This window comes from Myodes glareolus, chromosome 17 (assembly GCF_982192425.1).
Source record: "Myodes glareolus chromosome 17, mMyoGla1.1, whole genome shotgun sequence".
In the NCBI taxonomy this organism is placed as follows: Eukaryota; Metazoa; Chordata; class Mammalia; order Rodentia; family Cricetidae; genus Myodes; species Myodes glareolus.
The window spans coordinates 23,305,362-23,329,856 of NC_142042.1; the positions used below are offsets into that span (position 1 = coordinate 23,305,362).

Here is a 24,495-nt window from a genome sequence, read left to right on the forward strand (position 1 = left end):
ATAAAGCCAGCCACACTGAACTTCATAGAAGAGAAAGTGGGAAGTGCATTTTAACACATTGGCACAAGACCACTTCCTATTTATAACCTCAGTAGCACAGACACTGAGAGAAACAATTAATAAACGGGACCTTCTAAAATTGAAAAGTTTCTGTAAAGCAAAGGACACAGTTAACAAGACAAAAATGACAGCCTACAGAATGGGAAAAGATCTTCACCAAGCCCACATCAGACAGAAGCCTGATCTCCAAAATATACAAAGAAGTCAAAAAAGTTGATCATCAAAAGAACAAATAATTCAATAAAAAAATGGAGTACAGACCTAAACAGAGAACTCTCAACAGAGGAATCTATAATGACTGAAAGATACTTAAGGAAATGCTCAACATCTTTAGTCATCAGAGAAATGCAAATCAAAACAACTCTGAGATTCCATCTTAACACCTGTAAGAATGACAAAAATCAAAAACACTAATAACAACTTATGCTGGAGAGGATGTGGGGTAAAGAGAACATTCTTGCCTTCCTGGTGGAAGTGCAAGATGGTACAGCCCCTTTGGATATCAGTGTGGCGATTTTTCAGAAAGTTAGCAAACAACCTTCCTCAAGACCCAGCAATACCTCTTTGGGGTATATATCCAAATGATGCTCAACCATGCCATAAGGACATGTGCTCAACTATGTTCATAGCAGCATTGTTTGTCATAGCCAGAACCTGAAAACAACCTAAATGCCCATTGATCGAAGAATGGATAAGAAAAACATACATTTACACAATGGAGTGCCACACAACAGAAAAAAAATAATGACATTTTGAAATTTGCAGGCAAATGGATGGGGCTAGAAAAACATCATTTTGAGTGAGGTAACCCAGACCCAGAAAAACAATTATCATATGTACTCACACATAAGTGGTTTTTAAACATAAAGCAAAGAAAACCAGCCCACAAATCACAATCCCAGAGAACCTAGACAACAATGAGGACTCTAAGAGAGACATACATGGATCTAATCTACATGAGAAGTAGAAAAAGACAAGATCTCCTGAGTAAATTGGGAGCATGGGGACCTTGGGAGAAGATTGAAGGGGAGGGGAGAGACAGGGAGGGGAGCAGAGAAAAATGTAGAGTTCAATAAAAATCAATAAAAAAAACAATTAAAAAAGATAATATGGAAACCTAATGGAGTAGAAACTCTCAGAATTCTACGAGGATGACCCTAATCATAACAAGGACTCCTAATAATGGAGTGACCAACCAATAACAGGTCTAATCTGAGGCCCACACCACAAGAGGGAACCCATGCAGGACAAGGCCTCTCTCCACAGAGCGCAAACTGCTCAGCTTCTCCTTCCTCCTAGTTCTCCACCACATACCTGTTCATCATAGTGATACCTGCCTGCCTGGACCTGCCACAACCAGGGATCGAAATCGCTGAACCATCTCTCCATTCCCAGTAAAAGTACCTTTAAAAATAAATTATATTTAGTGATAAAATCCTAGCTCAGGCTGGCCTTGAATTCTCCACATGGCTGAGAATGACTTTGGACTTTGAATCCTCCTGCCTCCACCTCCTGAGTGTTAGGGTTAGAAGCATCTTTGATTATTCCCAGTTTATGTGATACTGGGATTGACTCCTGGACTCCACTAGTCAAGCATTTTACCAACTGAGCTATGTTCCCGGAGCTCCCTGCCAACACTTACCTTGAACTCACTATGTAGCCCAGGCTGGCCCTTTACGTGTGATCCTCTTGACTGCTCGGATTATAGAAATCCGCCACCACTCCTGGCTTCTTAATTTTTTGAACACTTATTATTTTTATGTGTATGGATGTTTTGCCTCAATCATGTCTTAGTTTGAGGTCAGCTTAGTCTATGTAATAAATTGCAGGCCACATAATAATAATAGTTAATGTAATTTTAAATAGAAAGTTGATTGGTTTGGGGAGAGCATCTTATTCGGTAGTCCTGACACTCCTAGGGCAGGCTGCGTTTGATCTTCACCACTTCTGCTTCAGCACTTTGAGTACTGGGATTTAGGTGTGGGACAGGCTCTTCCTGGCCTGGAAAGCATCGTGGCTGTCATGGAGCTTGCCAGTTGCTGAAAATCAAGAAGCCTGTGTGTTATGCGAATTCTGTCACCGGGGCACTAGCTAATTAAGAGGAGCACTGTGGTCTAAGAGGCGGGGTTTTCACTGGGGCTGGCCCTGACCCAGGAATAGGTGATCCCTTTTTCCAGCGAGGACCAAGAGGGTGTGAGCGACTGAGACAGCAACTGTAAGCGGTGGCTTATGACTCAATTCAGGTCCCCCATTTGTCCTTTAGTACTTGTGTGTGGATTTTGCTTGTTAATAAACGATAAATCTCTGATCACCTGTGTTGTGCCATAAAAGTGCATTCAAAAATGATGAAACAATTGTAGCTACTACCTTGCCCAGAAAAATCTGAATTTAAATTTTTGTTAAGTCTGGCTATATATTTCTCAAAACACCTTGGTCTTGGTAGCAGTAACACTATTGATTGCTTTCCATTTTCGCTGCAACCCTCGCAGTTGGTGTCTTTCTTTCTGCCTTCTGTGCCGCTTTAACACGTTGTTGCTGTGTCAAAGAGAAGAGGAACTGCATTCATGTTAATCTCTGCACTGGGAATTTGTTAAGTCTGTACAATTTTTAAGAGGCCATGCAATAAGGCATGAGAAACTTGGTGTTAGCCCTCTCCTTTACATGGATCTGGGGACCAAACTCCATCTTCAGGGTTGCGTTCAAACACCCTTGCCTAACACCGAGCTGTCTAGCTGCCTCTTTTGAGAAGCTGTTACTCGACTCTTCCTAAAGCATCCTGAAATCAACTGGAGCTGCACTGTGCTTGCAACGATGTTTGATTGGCAAGGCTGATTTCTCTTAATAAAAAGATAGTGCTGCTAATGACAAGCAGCTTGAATAGAGGTTGCAATCACTAAGCTTCCTTTCTGTAGACTGCCGTTAACACCTGCCATTTGTGATTTCATCTCATTTCTGCAAGTAAAGACTACAGGTAGTGTCCCACTGTAAGCTGGCAAGGTTATCATAGAAGTGATACAGGAACAGTGTTGCTTATGTCTATCACCTGTTTACCCAGATAGCACTTAACCAAGACTTAAACCTACTTCAGATGACCCGTAGGCAGTTTGAGTGTTACATTCCTGCCAAGCTTTCTTTTTTTTCTGACTAGTTAGTAGGACTCTCTATGCAGCCCCGACTGGCCTGGAACTCGATGTGCACACCAAGTTTGTCTCGAACTCATAGACACTGGTCTGATTCTGTCCCTCCAGTGCTGGGAATTAAAGTGTGTGCCAGCATGCCTGGCCTCTGACTGATTTTTTCAGCTGAAGTGATGGGAGTTCCACTCCTCTCATTTGAAATTTAGTCTCATCTTGCCAAGCTCAGCACTCAAAGCATTTTTTTCTCTCTCTTTAGGTTCATTTAGTTTTTATTATGCTTATTTTGCACTATGACATAAAATTCAGCCTTAAGGATTACTTTGCATTTTCCTATAGTATTTGCTGACTAATTTTATTCTTGAAATATGCAAATATTAAACTAAAAAACATTGCATTTAATACTATTTTTATTAAGTTTACTTTGGATGCAAAAATCAGAGGAAAACCCTGTATAGAAATTGTGCATTTACTGACTCCAGGGTTCCATGAACGATCTTCAAAATTCTGCACAGTAATGTTCTTTTCTGTCAGTGAGATTATTCATTAGATGAAGCAGGTGGGCGAAGGCAAGCTTTTTAATGTTCAAAATTTGATATATCTACTTTTAAAGGGACTGACACATCACTATGATCAAGTATTTTGGGTCCCAGTATGCCGATGAGGAGAGCTCCATTTGGAGCTGTGATCAGGATGGCTAGGAAGGCTACCGTCATCACATCTTTTGAGTATGCTTCCAGGTGGGGAGCCTCGACTCTTCGCGCTGTTTCTAGAGCCAGAGGACCTAAGACCGCCTGCAGTTAGGGAGGACACAGGGCAAAAGAAAAATGTTACTCAGGGTTAACATATAATAACCATAAATGCTGCTCTTCCTTCCCCCTGAGGAGATACATTCTTTAAATTCCTACTGAGTTAGAAAGATGCCCATGCCCCTGGCCCCTGCCACAACCCCCAGCCAGTTAGCTTTTATCATGTATTTACTTATTTTCTTTTGTTTTTGAGACAAGATCACACTGTACAGCCCATGTCTACACCTCCTGAGTATTAGAATTATAGGCATGAGCTACTGTGGCTGTAGCCACAATGTGTGTGTGTGTGTGTGTGTGTGTGTGTGTGTAATTTTTTAAAAAAATCATTGTCTTTATTTTTCCTTACTATTTACATATACAAATCTAGGCAAGAAATTGCCTTAAAATTTTCAGGAATTAAATGCACATACACATTAACTATGGAACTGTAAAGTAAAGGCAAAATGGAAGAAATATAAGTCAGGGCGGGAACTCAGTCAGGAGCCTGGAGCAGGAGCTGGACTAGAGACCAGGGAGAACTTGGCTCGCTGAAGTCCTTTCTGGCTCACAGTCAGCCACCTTTCTTATGTAACTGGCCAACCTGCCTAGAGAGAGTACTGCTCATGGTCAGTTAAGCCTTCCCACACCAGTTAGCAATCAAGAAATTGCCCAACAAACATGGCCACAAGTCAATCCAGTTAAGGCAATTCTGGAGTGCCTACTTCCCAGGGGATTCTTGGTTCCTGTCAGTTGTTAGCTGAGGTTGACATTTCGCACTTTGTCAGTTTTTACACACAAACACATCACTTTAATCCACAATGTTTCCTTCTTGTTTGTCCCCAACATCTCATATTAACATTATTGTCTGTATTCTGTCAATTATATTTTAAATAAACACTGATTGGCCAGCAGCCAGGCAGGAAGTAGAGGCGGGTCAAGGAGCACAGGAGAATTCTTGGAAGGAGGAAGCCCATTCCTCCCTAGTCCTGTACCAATTACAGAAGAAGGAAGATGTGATTGCCCCATTGAAAAAGGTACTGAGCCATGTGACTAACATAGATAAGAATAATGGGTAAATATAAGTTATAAGAGTTAATAAGAAGCCTGAGCTAATGGGCCAATCAGTTTATCATTAATCTGTGTAATTTCTTTGGGGCTAAATGGCTGTGGGACCTGGTAGGAGGATGGAAACCAGGCAGGACAGAAACCCCAAGACAACAGTAAAATATAATTTTAAAATTCCCACAGCCTTTTATTTATTTATTTATTAAATATTTATTTGTTTATTATGTATACAATATTCTGTCTGTGTATATACCTGCTGGCCAGAAGAGGGCACCAGACCCCATTACAGATGGTTGTGAGCTACCATGTGGTTGTTGGGAATTGAACTCAGGACCTTTGGAAGAGCAGGCAATGCTCTTAACTGTTGAGCCATCTCTCCAGCCCCCTCCCACAGCCTTTTAAAAAATTCAACACTTCCAAGGTCTAGTGTCTCAACTTCAATTCCACAGGATTCAACACCCTCTTCCGGTCTCTGCAGATACCAGCCATGCATGTGGTGCACATACATAAATGCAAAAACACTCAACACACATAAAATTAAAACAAACCTAAAAATGTTATATACTTGTTTATTCTAAAAGGTAAGAGCCAAGCTACAGTTACAATGAGATCAAAGCAAAACCAAAGTCCATTGGTATAAATCCACGTTCTGTTCCAACACCATAGACTCACTCTTGATCTTTTGGATCTAAAGGGCTTAGGTGGCCTCACCTCTACAGTACACACAGCTTGCCCAGTAGGCTCAGGCTCACTGCACTCCAGAGCTCTCCACCCCACAACTGCCACTGTCTTGGCTGATGTCTCCCAGTCCCCCAGTCCCAGCACCTCAAACATCCTGGGGTCTCTTCTGCAACTAAGGCTACACCTTCACTAATAGTCTCTCCTGGTCTCTTTGGGGGTTGCAGAACCTGTCACATGATGCCACACACCTCACTTTCTCTTCATGACCTCTCCAATCCTGCATCTTTCATGGTGCAAAAATCAGTTTCACAGCCAGGCAGTGGTGGCGCACGCCTTTAATCCCAGCACTCAGAAGACAGAGGCAGGCAGATCTCTGTGAGTTTGAGGCCAGCCTGGTCTACAGAGCTAGTTCCAGGACAGACTCCAAAAAGCTACAGAGAAACCCTGTCTAGAAATGGTGTGGAAGAATTGTTTATAATCTTATGGAGTCTTGTGCGTGATTTTCTTTGGGACTTGCCGGCTGTGGAGTACCAGGTGGGACAGATACACCAATAAGCCGGCCCCCGTCATGTTACAAATGGCGCCCAGACGTGGATAACTGCATCCACAGAAAGCCTGAGAAAGTTTGGGAAAAAATAGAGTAAAGCATGGTTTCTTGGTAGCAGCAATTTCTCGGGTCTGCTCTGCTGGCTAGAGGCAAGCAAGTGCTCTCATCTAAGAGAGACTTCCTGACTCAGCTTTAGCTGCAAAACTTTGCAGCTCCTTTAAAAGGTCCTGCCACGAAATACTTAAATAGTATTGATGAAAAGCTGAATGCATGCTTTTCGGTTATCAGTCGTAGCAGGAAAAAAGCTACGCTGTTTTAAAGGGCTGGCTGTCCTGCCAGGGCAAACTCTGACTCTTTCAGGCAGGCAGTCCGACTGAGTGTGGTCTGTGAGCAGAATGCTCCAGCTTGCATGCTGGCAGGGACCTTGAAACGCCATAGAGTTGTGGCAGTAAAAGGCTCCAGTGGTACCTCTACCATGAGTCTGGAAAGCTAAGAAATGGACTGGATCTAGCCATCAAAGCCACGGCTTTTCGTATTGCTTTGTAAATTAAAGGCTCATGTGGTCAGAAAAAGAGAGATATACAGTAAAGAGAGATTCAAAGAGGAAGAAAACCTCTAAATGGTTTATAGTGTGTAAAAATATATGCAGGATAAAAGTTAAAGTTCTTAAAGTAAAAAGAAAGAGAGTAGTTGGGTGTGGTAGCACACACCTTTAATCCTAGCACTGGGGAAGCAGAGACACGTGGATCTCTGTGAGTTCAAGGTGTGGTAGCAAACACCTTTGAGCCCAGTACTGGGGGAGGCAGAGACAGAAAGATCTCTGTGAGTTCAAGGACAGCCTGGTCTACAGAGTTATTCCAGGACAAAGATATACAGAGAACCTGTCTCAAAAAGTAAAAGTAAAAATAAAAGAAATAGAGGTTAAAATAAAGATGGAAAATAAACAGAGAGTCTTGATACTGTATGCTATTATGCTCTCTTTGAATTGTTTGAATGCTGAGGAAGGAGCAACAGCTGCTAAAAGACTTTTGTTTATAAATGCTGCTGAACTAACCCAAGATAGGTATTTTGAAAATACCTTGGCTTCAAAACTGAAGTCAAAAGGTTTGTTACTTTGGAGAAGAGATTTTGCTTTTGTTTCCACAGAAAATGAGAAGTTGTGGATTCATTCTGAGTTAAGAAAAATCAGGTTCCATCAAGGGAGGCCACCTGAGAAATCTCCAACAGGAACAGATGGTCCAGATGTCTGAGTTCTACATCCAGAACAGATTCAAGACTGCTGCCTGAGATGATCAAGACTCACAGGATACTTCAGTCAGGACTTGATTATAACTCTAAATTTTCTTTAGGTTCCCATAAGATCATCAGCGCCCCCAACCAGCAGGAAGTAGCCTGAAATACTACGCCCACATTCCCAACAAATGGACTATGGGTATTTTCCTTTGTTTAAAAAAAAAAAAGAGGGAAGTGGTGTGGGAGAATTGTCTGTATTCTGTCAATCATATTTTAATAAAACGCTGATTGACCAGGCAGGCAGTATAGGCGGGAAAGCCAGACAGGAAGTAGGGGTGGAGAAAAGAGACTGGAAGTATTCTGGAAGCAGAAGCTCTCTCACCATTCCTGTACAGACCACCGAAGAGGCAACATGTAAGCTGTCACACCGAGAAAGGTACTGAGCCCATGTGGCTAACATAGATCAGAATAATGGGTTAAGATAAGTTATAAGAACTAATAAGTAGCCTGACCTAATGGGCCAATCAGTTTATAACCTTATGGAGTCCTGTATGTAGTTTCTCTTTGGGATTTGCCGGCTGTTGGGGTACCGGGCGGGATGGAAACCCCAACAAGCTGGCCCTCATGCTACATAGAAAAATCAAAAACCAAACAAACAAACAACAATAAAACCCAGTATCACTGGAAGACTCATAAACTTTACTAAGGCTGGCTGCCAACCTGAGATGCAATTCTGCACCACTGTATACATGTTGACTCTGAAGAGCTCCTTCCAAGAATTCCACTTCATAATAACAGTCTCTCATTAAGCTGACCAGCATCTTTTGTCCCAATAAAGCACAAAAAGTTTCACTTCCACAAATGCTTAATTCCAATACAGCATATGAACAGTTTCGTCAGAGTCTTTGACAATTCCCTTGAAATTTTACAGTCTGGGCCTCCACTGTCTAAATTTCTTTCAGCATTCATGTCTTCCAAGTGCTCAATGGATTTTCTAACCCAAAGTTCCAAATGCTACCACATCTCACACTTCCGGTATCAACTCCTGCCATCATGTTCTTCCTGTTGCTGGAACAAACATCTAGACCAGAAGCAACTTGGGAAGAAAAAGACCATCTCATCTTACAGTTCATGACCATCATTGAGAGAAGCCATGGTGGGAACCTGGAGGAGTTGATGCCGAATCCATGGAAAGGTGCTGCTTATTGCCTTGTTTTCTGGCTCATGTCCTTTCTTATACAGCCCAGGCCCACCTGCCCAGGGATGGTACCACCCACAGTGGGCTAGGCAGTCCTACATCAATTAACAATTAAGAAAATGCCTCATAGACAAGCCAATCTGGCCAAGGCAACTCTTAAGTGAGATTCCTTCTTCCTAGATGACTCTAGTTTGTGTCAAGATGATAGGTGAAGCTGACTATGATGCTCAGGGGTCACAGACACTATTGCAGCCTCAGAAAAGCAAAGAATGAGGAGAAATGTTAAATTTAAAATTTTTGTTCTAACTCATATGTGGGACACGTGGTTCTATTTGCATAAAAGATGTTGGCTAGTGGTATAGTTAAGTGGGAGAGCACTAGCCTACCATATGCAAGATCTTGAGTTTGAGAAAAAAAGTTTTTGTATGTCTTTCAGTTCTTGATGTTTGTACAGAATACAACTTTGCTTGGATGCTAGGGAAAGGGGACAAAGAAGCAGAGCAAAGCAGCTTGGGTAGTGAGCGCTTTCTTCATACCTGCTTCGTTTTCACTCTGTTTTAGGAAATGATAAATAATAAATCAAAACACAAGTAAGGAGAGGTGACAGACATTCTTTTTATAGATCTACTATCCCCCCTCCAAAAAAGATAGGTTATTATATGGCTTGAAGGTAAGATAAAATAGCTCTAATATTGTTCATGGAGCACCACTATAAACCAGAAACTGTGCTGAGAGCTTTACAGGGATTAGTTCAGCCAACCTCACAGCACCACCATTTAGTAGACATGCTCATAGATCCTTATGTAAAGGAGGAATTCAATGAGCCAAGAGACAAAGAAACAACTCCCTAAAGGCCTAGGCAAGCAACACAGTATTCAAAAGCAACAATCTGACCTTAAAGGCTTATGGTTCTAACCCTAAAACAGAATTCTGTTTCATAGAAATGTACAAGCTTTTATTTTTTAACAACAAAATGAAGGAAAAAAAATCCCGGGAAAGCAACGTTTTTATGCTGCCATCGATGTTAGCAGTTGTCAGTAAGTAGCAACACCTTTTAGAAGGAGGTAATTATTATAAAGGAAGAGTTGTCTGGGAAGAGGAACCTCAGTCGAGAAAATGTCTCAATCAGATGCCTGTAGACAAGTCTGTACAGCATTTCCTTTATTCATGGCTGATGTGGGAGGGCCCAGCCCACTGTGGGAGGTGCTACCCTTCGGCCCATGGTCTTGAATGGTATAAGAAACAACTGAGCAAGTTATGGAAAACAAGGTTCTCCATGACTATTGCTTCAGTTCCTGCTGCCAGGTTCCTTCCTTGGGGTCCTGTGCTTACTTCCCCTGATGATGAACTGTGTTGAAGTACATCAAACCCTTTCTTCCCTCAGCTGCTGTTGGTCATGGTGTTTATCACAGCAATAGGAATTTTAATGAAGACAACTTTCCTCCTGCTGGGTATTGTCAAATAGTAGGGGAAAAGATGAAAAAAGAAACAAACAAAATGCCCCCAAAAGATACTCTCTGTGTCCTTCCTGTATAGTCACATATCATAAAAACAGATACCTAATTAAAATACATGTATGTATTTGTGTTGGAGTGACAGGGTGAGGAAAGCCACAGTTATAAAAACCAAGGTATCTCTAATGATATAATATTTACCTCTACAGCATTCAGCCAAATAAAAATATTTCCATATTATGAAATGTTATTTTATTTTACACTTTTTTTTGAGACAGAGTCTATCAATGTAGCCCTGGCTGTCTTAGAATTCTCTACTAGACCAGGCTGGCCATGAACTCGCAGAGATCTGCCTGCCTCTGCCTCCTAGGTGCTGGAAAAAGGTGTGTGTCACCATGCCTGGGCTTATTTTCATACTTTAGGGAAACAGAAAAAAAAATTTTCACAAAATTTAGAAATTATTTGCTAAAATACTCTCCTAAATTTCAGGTAAATTGCTTTAAAAGCAAATCTTTTAAATGTTGCATTTTGTGTGTGTGTGTGTGTGTGTGTGTGTGTTGCACGAGTATGCACATGTATACATGAATGCATGCCTGTTTGTGCACTCGAGAAGGCCAGATGTCACTGTCCTCTTCATCACTCTCTGCCTTACTTATTCCATTACCAATGGACCAGGGGCTGGCAAGCCTCAGTAGGCCTCCCACATGTCTGCCCCGCCCTCCCCCACCCAGCCCTAGGTTTACAGGCACTGAAGCCAAGCCTGTTCTGTGTGGCGGTAGGGATCCAGACTCCTGTTCCATGCTTGGATAGCAAACACTCTTCCCCTGGAGCGTCCTCCCCAGCTCTAGGGTTTGAGAAGTAATTATCAATATAACATGGCAAAAGGAAAGTACATTAGATACAATTTGTAGTTTTCATTTAGAACTTCTTTTTTTGGGGGAGGAGAATGCCTTCCTTTTTATTTTTTGAGTTTTTTTTCTTTCTTTATTTGATGTGCACTGGTGTTTTGCCTGTATATACTCTGTGTGAAGGTGTCAGATTCCCTGGGACTGGAGTTACAGACAACCGTGAGCTGCTATGTGGGTGCTGGGAATTGAACCCAGGTCCTCTGGAAAAGCGGCCAATGCTCTTAATCACTGAGCCATCTCTCTAGCCCCTCATTTAGAGCTTTTAAAACTTGTCAAAACTAAAATGATTATTAATGGCATAGTATGTTCTTACCTGGACTGTAGCTTTGGGGATCCATGATAAAGCAATAAATACTTTCTCCTTAAAACGAAATTCAGCAAAAGACATGAGTATAAAAGTGGCTAAAATTCGAGTAGATAATGCCAAACCCAAGGTAGCAATACACATACCTACAACACATATAAACCAATGTAAAAACAAAGCATTTGGGAGGAAGGTATTTTTGTCTAGAGAGATGAATTCTAAAATTTCTGAAAATATTTTGCGGCTGTTGCTTCATTATATCTATTTAAGTAAAAATAGTAATTATAAAAAGTACAAAGTAAAAATGAATTGTTGTGTGTGTATATGCATATAGGTGTGTGTTGGGTGTGCATGCACACTTAAACAGGTGAGGGATTTATGCTTGCTGTATTCCTCAATGCCTTATTCTTTTTATGAAACAAAATAATTTATTTTTATTTCATTTGCATTGTTATTTTTGCCTGTATGTATGTCTATGTCAGAGTGTCAGATCTTGGAATTAGAGAGAGTTGTTAGCTGCCCATGTGGGTGCTGGAAATTGAACCTGAGTTCTCTGGACTCACCCTGACTGACCCTGACTGACCCTGGAGCTTACTGACTAAACTGACAAGCTTCAGGGATCCTCATGTCTCTACCTCCCAATGCTGCTGAGACTGGCTTTTACATGGGTGCCTGAGATCAAATATAAGTCCTAAGGATTGCATGACTAGCAATCTACCACCCAAGCCATCTCCCCTGCCTTTATGGAAGTTCTTCTACAGTACTGGATTATATAACGGTGAGAGCACCATGGAAAAAAAGGATGAAGACGTGGCATTCAGTTCATTTGATGTAATACAGTTTGAATGGAATGCATTTAACTGTGAATTGCCTTTTTGGGGACATGTTTACAGGGATGCAGATAGAAGCATCTAATGATATCTAATGTTTCTGTAATCTATTTCTTTGGATCACTTGGGTTGTCTTTGACTGAAAACAAAGAAATGTATACAGGCAGAGGAAAAGAGTAGATGTGTTAGTGTGATTTCAAAGCTCTTTAAGGACACTCGGAGATATGGTCTACACAAAATAAAAACCTGTGTTGTACATCTTCTGTGCTCTTAGCGCTCTTACCAATAGTTTTCGATTCAAGAGACTCAACAGATACTTCTGTTCCAACTAAGCCAAAGAGAAGTGGCTGAAAAACATTCCATGTGTTTGCGACAATTTTTTGGATTCCAACCTATAGGACAGAGAAATGCATTTCAGTCCTTATGGCAAACGTAACTGCACTTCAGAATTTTAGACTTTTTGGTTCATGTGCACATACGTTTGACTGCATTTCAAAAATGTAAAGCCTTTTTAAAATTTAATTAACTTATGATACTTTATTTTTAGGGAAAAAGTTAAAACTTAACTTATGATAATTGAATGTCATTTATCCAAACAGAATTTGGTTAAGGAAATACACAACGCTATACAGTAAACAATATCATCTCACTATTGTGTTCCAAAAAAGGAAAAAAGTTTGGGAGTCTTCGTAATATTCAGAAGTAGGGCTAGAAACACAGCATGTGAGACAAGACCATACACAGCTCACGCCGGTCCGTCAGAAGGGAGTGGGGAAGCCTGCCTAATGACAGTTTCGGAACCCAGTCCATGACATGAATTCAGATGGCTCGTAAACAAGCAGGAAGAAAATACTCTGGTGGTTTGTGAGGTCTGCGTCCTAAGCCTCATATTGACAACTTCAGAGTTGTTTTCAGTAAGTCTCCTGTTGTGTTGGTGGAGTATACGCACTGAAAAATCTTTCCAAGTGATAATTTAGCAGTATTGTCAAAATAAAGACTATTTTTAAAACCAGAAATCCCACTTCTATGAATCCATTCTTACAGGATACTTGTATATATGAAAAGGCTACATGAAAAAAATCTGTTCATGTTAGTAATATTTTTATTTTAAAAAGAGAATATATATATACATATATATAAATAAAGTATTTTTCAAAATGATTAATTTTGGAGAATAAGCAGACTATTTAGGGAGAGTAAGGAATACAGGAATCTTCTGCATTTAGTATGTTTTAATTTTTATAAACATATTCTTTTTTGGTACATTTTTTTGCCAACAGTTAAAAAAGTGTAAATTGGGCAGGTAAAATGTCTCAGTGGATAAAGGTGCCTGACACAAAATTTGACAATTTGAGTTTGAGTACCAGGACCCACACAGTGGAAAAAGCAACTTACTTCAATAAGCTTTCCTCTGACCTCCATGCCCCTCCCCATATATAAATGTAAAATAATAATAATATAAACAAAATAAAACAAAATTTTTATTGGAACAAAGATATTCTAAATTTTAGAACACGTTTTCATGGATTAAATTATGGAACCAAGCATTTAAAAAACAGTAAATAAGAGGCATATAATCAAATCATACAATTCTCGGAGAAAATCCTGACATAAGAACACAGCTTCTAACGGCATTTTACTATGGGTCAATGTGGTTTTCTTTAGTACTAATAACTTACTCCATGTGCTTCCTGGGGGAGGTGGAACATCTTCCAACTACATGGAGGCAGTTTTCTAAATGCCCATTATATATTTCAAAATTCAGCTATTTTATCTTTAAAAAAAATTAGTGATACTCACTTTCTCTTTAGCCCATTTTTTTGCTGCCATGAACGACAAAACTAGTGTGACCAGCCCTCCAGATCCATGTAAGCCAAAGTGGTGACAGCCTAAGACAGCAGAAATACATATACTCAGAACAAGGAAGGCTCGCCTCTGTGTAAGATTCACCTAGAAATACACATTTAGAAGTTGTTTTACATTAAACATACAAGATGAGGCATTATCTATCTTTTTTTTTTAGCCTTTGCTACAATATTTGTAAAATTTGTATTAAATAGTCTCCAAAATGTTGATTTGATTTTGCATCAAAACTTTTGGTAGATTCAGAACCAAGTGAAATTCATCAAATATGAGAGAGGCTTTCACTCTTCATATAGCGCTGCTAACAGTAAAGTGCTTACCAGACTCCTCCTGAAAGGGGAGGGAGACAGTTCCTCTAACATCAGTTGTTAAAAATAAATGTTTTGAAGATTTATTTATTTAAAAGATTTGATAACTTTGATGCAAGAAACCAAATTACAAATTGAGGCTGGACAAAGGCAACCATTGAGTTCAAAACCAGCCTCAGCTACATAGTGAGACTTTGCCTCAAAATTGCCACCAGCAGCAGCAGCGGCAGCACCAGCAACACCACCACCACTACCAACAACAACAACAACCAGGCCTAAAACCCTTGTCAAAGTGAATGAGGCAAATTTAAAGCAGAAAATATGGGCAGATAAAGTGGAACTTATCTCTGTTTCAAAAATGTTCAGGAGAAAGTTTTGGGGAAAAGGATTAAGAAAATTGTCAAGCATCCACAGCTGGTTTAGTGGAAATGGGGGTGGAGTGGAAGGAAGGGGGGGGGGTCACGTACGTGGTTCTCAGTATTTTAATTTACCAGATTAAGACACAGTGACATTAACTAAGACTACTTGGAATCAACCACTATTAGGCTCAGTTTTAAGCATGCTGTAGGCAACAGAGGCAACTTTTGGGGAATTTTATGTTTCACAGTTCAGTCTAAAATTGTCTCTGAGAGTTTTATGCTACACCCATGCTGTAGCTTGGATGTGGACTGTCTCCCAAAGTCCTTATAGTACAAGTTTGATACTGGGTGGTGGTAAGGGACATGGTGGATCTCTGGAAATGAGGGAAGCATGCTTCTAAGCAAGTCGTTAAGTTATAGTCCCTTCCTCCTTTTCCTTTGTCCCAGGGTTCATGACATAGCTGGCTTTGCTCTGCTACCCCTTCCGGCAGTGGTACACTGCCAGGGTAAGGAGGCAGGTCAATAGCAGATCGCAGCCTCCACAACTGTGGGCTAACTAAACCTTTGTTACACAGAGTAAGAGTATCCCAGGCGGTTCAGTACAGTGGTAGGAGGCTGATTAACATACTAAAGCTCTACAAACCAGATATTTATTTTTAATTTACCTGATCTTCACTTGGAAAATACTGAATAAAAAATCCCATAACAATTCCTACCAGCACACCAATAAATACATTCTTCATGGACGATAGGACATTGCTAATTATACTACCTGTAAGGGCACAAAATAAAAGAAACTTTTCACTGAGAAATATTTTCATGGACGCTATACATTAGAGAATAAGACCTATGTGGTTTACGAGTACATTTCATTTCAACAAATTACAAAACTGGACCTTTAATAGTGGCGTGTGTGAAAAAGTATTCAGAGCTATCAGAAGTTAAACATCTATATCTATTAAATTAATATAAACACACAACTAGAAATATCCATTGTAGAAATGGGTCAGAAAACCAAGAAATCATGTGCTCTCCTTACACTTAACCTATCAGACCAAGTAAGGGAAAAAACTGGAGAGCAAGTGATAGGAGCATTGGAATGGGCTGCTTAGGCCATGCTGACAATTTGATATATCGTGTGCAAGCTAAACAAGTCACTTAAATGTTGAAAGGACAACTTACCAATAACAACCACATAAAACATTTGTATGCCACAGTTAATCCTAGGTATAGATAAGTCAATTAGGTTTTCAATATGTTTTAATATGAATAAATACTTTATATTAAGTCATTGTATATTTTAAAAAGTAGACAAAAACTCTTAATCCTCAATTTAAAAAATTGTTTAGCTTTACATTAAGCATTGAATTAGCTAAAAACATGTAAGTGTTAGATATATTTTCCACTCAAAAGAATGAAGTGTTATTAATTAAGATGCCTGAACCCCCACAGACAACTGAACAATAACAATAGCCTAAGAGCCTTCATGGAACTCCATATGCCAATTAAGAAGATGTGGCAATCCACACAAGGGGAAAGTCAGGAAACAAGTAGAAACAGCTAGAGTGCACTGCACTACCAGCAGCCCATCCCCAAGCTGACACGGGGCTGCGGGGGTGGGCGGAGGTATCCCACTCACTACTTCTCCATGAAAAGGAAGAGAGAAGACAGGGACAGTTTGGAGAAGTCCTTAAACATTGGTGTTTATCTCACCTGCTTCTAACCTGATACCCAAGTACTGTCAAGAACAAAGGAGAGGTCAGAGATAGGCTCCTGGACCAGAGAGCTCTTGAAATTGTGCCAAGCATACAAAGGAATAACACCAGTACCTTGCAAATTTTTAGAAAATATACGCTGAAGAGGAGAAGAACCTCCAAATTCATTTTATAAGGCCCTTAGGACCTTGATGCCAAAGCCAAACCTACTCTATCCAGGGTGTATCAGACACCAGAGGCCTTGAACCAGACCAGTGACTCACAGCAATGAGTATTTACTAGTAAAGCTGAAAGGACAAAAGGGTGTGCTATGTGACACACCAATGCCACCAGGACGAATGGAGAGGTGTTGAAAAGACGGGAAAGAAGGCAAAGAGTCTTTTTTTCTTTTTTTTGCATCATCACAAATAAGACTTTGTCACTATTAAAAATCTGGATTTCACACAGATTCTTGGACTGGGGGTTCATATCCACCAGCTCTTTCAACCTTAGCACCTGTCTCATCACCAGTAGTTTTTCCAGAACTACCACCTTCACCATAGAGCTCCATGAGTTTTCCCGATTCAAACTTGGCTTTCTTCAGCATTTTTCCTTTTCTAACGAAGACATCATGAAGAGGATAAATGGACTGGCAAGCCTTTTCTATGTCGTTCCCAATGCTGTCTGGAATCAGTTTATTAACCACCTCCTTCAAGTCATTTGTCTGCACTTCTCGGGTCATGATCTCCATCATCTTCTTCCAAATCTGGTGGACCTGCTGGTGCTGTGCATATGAGGTCTTGCGGATCTGATATTTATTTATTTATTTGTTTATTTATTTATTTATTTATTGTGAAAACAACACAGAAGAGACGGAGAAAATAACCATCGGTTGTCTTGACGTCAACATGAGCTTCAATCGTGGTCTGTCACTTTTTGACCATGGAACATATTTTGTCCCGGGTAAGATCCATGCCATGGAAGTTAGTCAGTTAGTTTTTGCCCTGAATATCCTCAGTGATTAGCTTGAATTTTCTAAATGCAACTTCATCGTTCTGGAGATCAGCAAGGCTCACTTCAAACACATGACCCTTGAGGCCATCAGAGGCAATTTTCGTTCCTTGAGTCCTCGCGACTAGTGTCTTTCCAATGTTTCTAATATTGAACATGGCTGGGGCTTTCACATCATACCAATCTTTCTTTGAAAATGGACCAACCACTTTCTTCTTGGCTCCCTTCTTGCCGCCTTTCGTCAGCCGCTTGTTCTTGCTGCTCAGGGAGTCAAAAGGGCGGAAATAGAACTCGTACAAGAACTTACCGAGTCTTTTTTTCTTTATGCTTTGTTCTTTTCATGCTTTTGCTTGTTTGATTGCTTGCTCTGCTGTGTTTTCTTTTGGGGGGGGTGCTGCAAAGGTGAGGGGAGGATGAAGGGTGGACCCAGGAGATGAGCAGAATTGGAGTGTATGACGTGAAACTCCCCAAGAATCAATAAAAAAGTTAACTTTAAAAAAGATAACTACAAACCAATATTTCTGATAACTATGCAAAAATCTTCAATACAATACAAATAAACTGAATTCAACAGCACATTGATTGGATTATACATCATGATCAGGCTGGATTTAATCCTGGAGTGCAAAGCGGTGCACACCCTGGCATGCTTTTCCACACGCCTCCCCCTCAACACAATGACACACAGAGAACCCTAACATTTACCCCCCCAACCCACAACCTGTCAGAACTCATCATCAAGACTAGTAAATTTGAGTGCTGCGAAATCAATGCGAAGGCAGGCAGCAGCTGCTTCACACGTTAACAAAAACTTAGGAAAGAAAATTGTGGGGACTCATTTTACATAGCATGAAAAGAAACAAAGAATAAATGTGATTAAGGAGGTAAAAGGCTTGTACTGAAAATTGAAAACATTGCCAAGGCAAGTTATAGACATATAAGTAGAAAATATATTTGTGCATGATTAGAAGATTCAATATAGTTATGATGTTTATGCGACCATGCTAGCTGAAGAAACCTCTTTATTCTATGTGATTCCTATCAAAATTTCTAATGGATAGTTTGTTAGAAATTGAAAAGAGAACCCTAACATTTATATAGAATGTTGAGGGCCAGTGAAGAACCACATACTAGTGATCTTAATGCATGTGCAATTTGACAATTTGTTCTTTTTATGAAGCATGGTTGAGCTTAGTTTAAGCCTTAAGCACAAGAGTTAAGAGAAAGAGGGCACCCAGAGGAAAGGAAGCCACACCCAAGAGCATGGGTGTGGTCTTCTAAAGGAGAACCCAAATGTGTGTGGGTATGGACACTTCTAAAAAGAACTGCGATATTCTAGTTTTGATTTGTATTCTGCATATTCCATATGTTGGACAATTTTCAGATGCTTGTTAGTCATGTGTGTATCTCCTTTCAGGTCTGATTTCTGCTCTTTTAGCATTAGTCGTCTGTAAACACCCTAAATCTACCGCTCTCAATTCTGGAGAGCAAGAAAGAAGTCAGTATCAAGGCACCAACAGCTCTGGTGGCAAAGGTCTTTTCCTCACAGCCACCTTCGCTGTGGTCTCCTGTGCTGGGAGAGCTCCAGTCATGCCTTCCACAGGAGCCGAAACAGCATCCATGAGGACTGCCCTAACCCTCATCATGCCCTCTAGGCCAAAGCTCAGACATCTCACTGGGCATTAGGTTCCAGAATCTGAATTCTGGAGACACATAACTTTCAGACTGCAGCAAAGGGCTTCATTCACTTTAGCCTGAGGCATTTCCTTCTTCCACATAATCTTCACATGATCAACCTTCCTGTGACAGCATTCTCCAATGTCTAAGTGCCGTGTTTCCACCCGGTTGGTGTGGCACATATGTCTTTAAGTTTGATATTCGTATTTTACCAATATTTGCTTTTATAGCTTGTGATTGTTAGCATTACATCAAAGAAAGTATTGCCAAGTTCAGGGTCATAAAGCTTTTCCTGAATTTTATTCTTTTGAATATGGACACCTAGTTTCTCCATCACTGTTTGCAGAAGAAACTTTCCTTTCTCCATTAAGAATCCAGGAGTGGTGGTTCACAGTTTTATCCTAGCACTGGGGAACCTGAGACAGGAGAATTGCAGTAAGTACAAAGCTAGCCAGGGCTATGCAGTGTTTGTGATAATAAAAGTTAACAGCAAACTAATTTAGATTATGTGTAGAGATGAAAGGCAAAAATTGTGGCTGTCAACAGTGATGGAAAGATGGTTCAGTACGTAAGTACTTGCTTCTCTTGCAGAGGATCTGGGTTCAGTTGCCAGCACCCACACGGAGGCTCACAACCATCTGTAACTCTAGTTCAGATGATCCAACACCGGATTCTGGCCTCCGTGAGCAATGAACACACATTGTGCACAAACATACATGCACACAAAACATAAATATACACATGCAAACGTGACCATCTGAGTTTAATCCCAGGACTCAAGGTGGAAAGATGAGAGGCTGGATTTCTCATTATAGCCCAATGGCTGGGACACACTGCTCTTCCAGAGGTGGAAGGCTGTCCTTAGTGTTCAAAGTGGACAGCTCACAACTGCCTGTGACTTCAGTTCCAGACCCAGTGTCTGGGCTCTGAGGGGACTACACACATGTGGCACATATAAGCAACTGTGATGCCATAAACAATTAGAGACTGTTAATGGCACCTCACTCCTAATGGCCAGTTTCAAAGACAAGTGGCCTTATTTAATTGACATAGTGAGCTGCCCTCCTGAACTCTACTAAAATATTAACTCCACACAAATGGCCTAGAGACAAGGCCAGATAACTTCTCTTAATTGCTATATGAAATGAAACACTCCCTCTCAAGGGTACAATACTTTCTTATTGAGAATTAGTTTGATGTCCTTCTGGTCATACCTCTGATAAATAATTTTATTCATATGCTTTGAGCTCATGATACTCCTGCTGACAGTATGGTCAGGGTTCAGTGACTTTTATAAGAACTTTGGGAGCAGACTAGAGAGATGGCCCTGTTAGCAAAATGCTAGATGGCAAGCCTGAGAAACTAATTGGATCCTCTGTGCCCTTGTAAGGAACTGGGCATCTATAATCATAGCAATGGGAAGGTGGACACAGTCAGCCTAGTCAAACCGTTGCGCTCCAATCACAGAGATATCTTGTGGATGGCCTGCCAGCCTAGCCACACTGTTGAGTTCCAGACACACTGAGAGATCCTGTCAAAGGCCAGCCAGCATAGCCAAGCTCTAGGCACAGGGAGAAATCCCGTCTCAACAAATAACCTGGAGAACGATTGAAGGAAACATTCAATGTCAATCTCTGACCTCCACATGCACGTGTGTGCACATAGCCACACAACACACACACACACACACACACACACACACACACACACGAACATGCAACACAGAATTACACAGAATATTGAGAGACAGAGAGAAAGAGAGGGGAAAAGATTTATATAATAAGACTGAGAAAATATTCTTACCCAGAGGGAATAACTATTACAGATTTTAATTTTTATCTTTTATATTTTTAAATATATTTTCTGAGTTTTAAAGAAGAAACAGAGTCTGGCTGGCCTTGAACTCCTGGGTTCATGTGATCCCTTTTGGTCCTAAAATGCTGACGCAGACATACTACCACACGCAGCTCTTATTCACATCACCTTGAAAACCACCTCAGTGCTTCCCGGATGGAGACAACTGAATTTTAAATACTGTAGATAACCAGATCATCACTAACTGTGGAAATGCTTTCGAAAATTTTTTTGAAAAAAACTACGAATTCCAAGTGGCACTTTTGAGATCTGATTTTCCTGCTGTGTTTTCTACCCAATTCTTCTGTGGCTGTGTCATCTTCGTCATTTCCCAACAACTCCATAGACGACGCGTCTTCAGGAGGGCAGCTGCTGTGCTCACGTACCTTCACAGTGAGCACGTCCAGTGTTAGAATGGTGCCTTCTGGCTTTTTCACTTTGGCCACTATGGACCTTCCCAGCCTCTCACTGCAGGTCATTTCACTCACCGGGCAGCAGCTGTGGAGCTGGAGACCCAGAGCTTTCTCCACCTGACCCCATGTTTTGTTAGTTTCCCAAACTCCAAGAAGGCTGAGTGGTCACCCTTTTGCCAGGTCTTGTCTAGAGTAACGTGATGTTCCAACATCGTGACCACAGGCACAGACATTACTATGCCTCTTCAAGTTGTAGAGTGCCCTCTGGGAATGTCAGGAAGGAGCTTCTGATAGTCTGAGATGAGCAGCATGTGGTGACCTCAGACAGTGGTACACTGTAGGAAGCAGAAGCTGGGGTGGGAGGGCTTCCGCTGTGATAGACTGGCTTCATGGTATCTATCAACTGCATTTGCGGGCAACCATCATGAGCTTCCCTGACTGTCTTTTACAAAAAATAAAATTGTTAATGTCTGCTGACCAAACCATTGGAAAATGGAGCATTCGGTTCATACAAAGATTCATCCGCCATTTCATTCATCCAGAGACAGTGGGGAAGATGCTGACCTCCTCTGCATATCACTTCAGCCTCGTGTACTGGCAAAGCTGAATGCTAGGTGCCAGCTGGGTTCCCATCTGTCTCCTCAGGAAAGCTTTGAGCATACTGCCTCTCCAGGGCCTATAATCAACTGTCAATTCCAGCGTACTCTTTTTGAACTTGACACAGTTGGCCACACTCTCCTTGACTGTGTGGCTCCAACACTTACTATATCCAGGTTCCCCTGGTGGCTGGCTCTGCTTCTTGTCAGCAGTGGTATAGCATGGGCTCTCCTAGTGCCAAGGACAGCATGGACTCCAGTGACAGGAGGCTGTTCCTACGTCACTGAGGCCAGGGCTCTTTGTGAGGCCAGCTCCTACTTTCAGAGTGTCTGTAGTGCTGCCAAGACCAAACGTCACCTTGCAAATCTGAACTGGTGTAAAAAGATTTTGTCTTAAATTGTTGTCCCAACTTTGTATGTTTGAACTGATTTAATATCAAGCAACCTGTTGTTAGGATGGCAAGAAATGTATATTTCAAAAACACTTAGTCAACGTATTAGTAACACTATATACTGACAAAATGCCAAACCACCAAAACCAGATAAATGGCAAGAATGCAGATAATCAAATTAATTGAAGAAGTTCAGTATTAAAATGAAGTCACTTTGTTAAGTACTATTTAGAGGCATTGGAGAATTCATTTTATTTTTAAATTTTATAATTAAATTTTAAATCCATTGAAGCATCTTACCTGATCAAGATGAGCTTCCTATGTAGAATAAAGAGATATTAAAGTCTTGGTTAATAAATATAGGGGAATGCCAGAAACCCAGCTTACAGAACTACGGAAAAGGATGTAAGTGAAACACTTTTTTATTTACCCGAGGAAAAGACTATGCTCAGGAATGTGTTGAATCCAGTAATGGCCGCAATGTCATCCATACTGCTAGCAGCCACTAGCAAGGTGGGAATGCCTTTATCAACACCATATCCATTTTCCTGCAACAACAGCATGGAGGGAACGACAACAGCAGGAGAGACGGCGCCTAGAACAAAGCTGAAAGGCAGAGTGTGAAAACCCACCCATTCTTTTAAGCAATTAATGTTTTGCTGTCAGTTTTCATGTGGCATCGTTCCACATTTGAGTGATAACGCACTGTGCATGTCGTTTAGCGCTGAACAAAAGTTCATAGAGATGTGTCTTAAGAAACTGGACTGAGCACAAATGCAGGTCTCCCCTCTATCTGTACATCATTTAAAATGAATACATCAATACAAAAAGAAAATTCATAAGGCACGTAGCAGACAACAGGAGAATCCTCAATGGGGAAGAAACCAGGAGTATTCTAGCCAGAGACAGATGAGGATTTCAGAAAGAAAACACAAGCCTGATGGTTCAGCACTGTTGCAGAAGATACTCTACACTTTTACAGGCACCCTAACCGCACATAGTAGATACTCTACACTTTTACAGGCACCCTAACCGCACATAGTAGATGCTCTACACTTTTACAGGCACCCTAACCACACATAGAAGATACTCTACACTTTTCCATAGCAGCTGCACCATTTCATAATCCCACTGGCAGAACACAACAGACCCAGACTCTCCACATCCTTGTCAATATCACACACATATACTGGTTAGCTTAATGTATGCACAATGATATATTTTTTACTTCCATTTTTAATACTTATAGATGACAAAATTTTCAGATGTTTGTTGGCCATTTGTATATTTTCTATGGGTAAATGCCTTTTTACACACGCACATCTTTAAACAAACAAAATCCATTTTACATGCACAAATTATGCATATATGTATATATATATACATATATATATTTCATTTTCTGTAGAATAGCAACAAGTGGCTAGAAGTTAAAATAAAAAACTTTACAGGAGTTTTAAAAACATAAAAATACTTAGGAATCAACTTTAAAAGAATGTAAAATATCTATAATAAACATCTGAAAACTATAAAACATTGATTGAAAAATTAAGTAAGACTCAGTTGGGCAGTGGTGGTGCATGCCTTTGATCTCAGCACTCGGGAGGTAGCACTCTGAGTTTGAGGCCAGCCTGGTCTACAGAGTGAATTCTAGGACAGGCTCCAAAGCTACAGAGAAACACTGTCTCAAAAAAACAAAAAACAAAAAAGAAAGAAAGAAAGAAAGAAAGAAAGAAAGACTTAATTAAATATATAGGTTAAGTCACAGTCATAGACTCAACACTGTGTAAGTTAACTAATTTCAAACTATCTATAGAGTCAATTCAAACATATTAAACCCAAGAAGCTATTTTTGCTTATAATAATTGTCAAACTGATCTAGAATGAGTATGAAAATATAAAGAACTCAGAACAAATAATCCAACCCTGCAAAATAATAAATCTAGAAGACTAAAATAACCATATTTCAAGATTCACCATAAAGGTAAGTAATCAAGAAAATGTAGTAAGACCAGCCATCTAGATCAAAGCAATAAAACACACACTGGGAAGTAAAGCCCCCTCACAGGCACAGGTTATTTCTCAGCAAAGCTGTCACAGTGACATAATATGGATAACAGCACAGC

General features: G+C 40.5%; 1 protein-coding gene and 1 pseudogene across 4 annotated transcripts in view; both read right to left on the minus strand.

The window, feature by feature from the left end:
- Window positions 1–3,586: 3,586 nt before the first annotated feature.
- Slc9b1 (solute carrier family 9 member B1) overlaps window positions 3,587–24,495 on the minus strand; it is a 40,828-nt gene continuing 19,919 nt past the window's right edge. For all 4 annotated transcript variants that reach the window (XM_087897547.1, XM_087897550.1, XM_087897548.1 and 1 more), the window contains exons 10-15: window positions 22,800–22,975; window positions 15,398–15,504; window positions 14,003–14,152; window positions 12,486–12,594; window positions 11,382–11,518; window positions 3,587–3,988 (exon numbers count right to left, since the gene is read on the minus strand). In XM_087897547.1, the coding sequence (XP_087753673.1) occupies window positions 3,773–3,988; window positions 11,382–11,518; window positions 12,486–12,594; window positions 14,003–14,152; window positions 15,398–15,504; window positions 22,800–22,975 (895 nt within the window). In that variant the 3' untranslated portion in view covers window positions 3,587–3,772. The remainder of the gene's footprint in view (window positions 3,989–11,381; window positions 11,519–12,485; window positions 12,595–14,002; window positions 14,153–15,397; window positions 15,505–22,799; window positions 22,976–24,495) is intronic.
- Window positions 16,755–21,447, minus strand: LOC125414584 (small ribosomal subunit protein eS1 pseudogene; annotated as a pseudogene).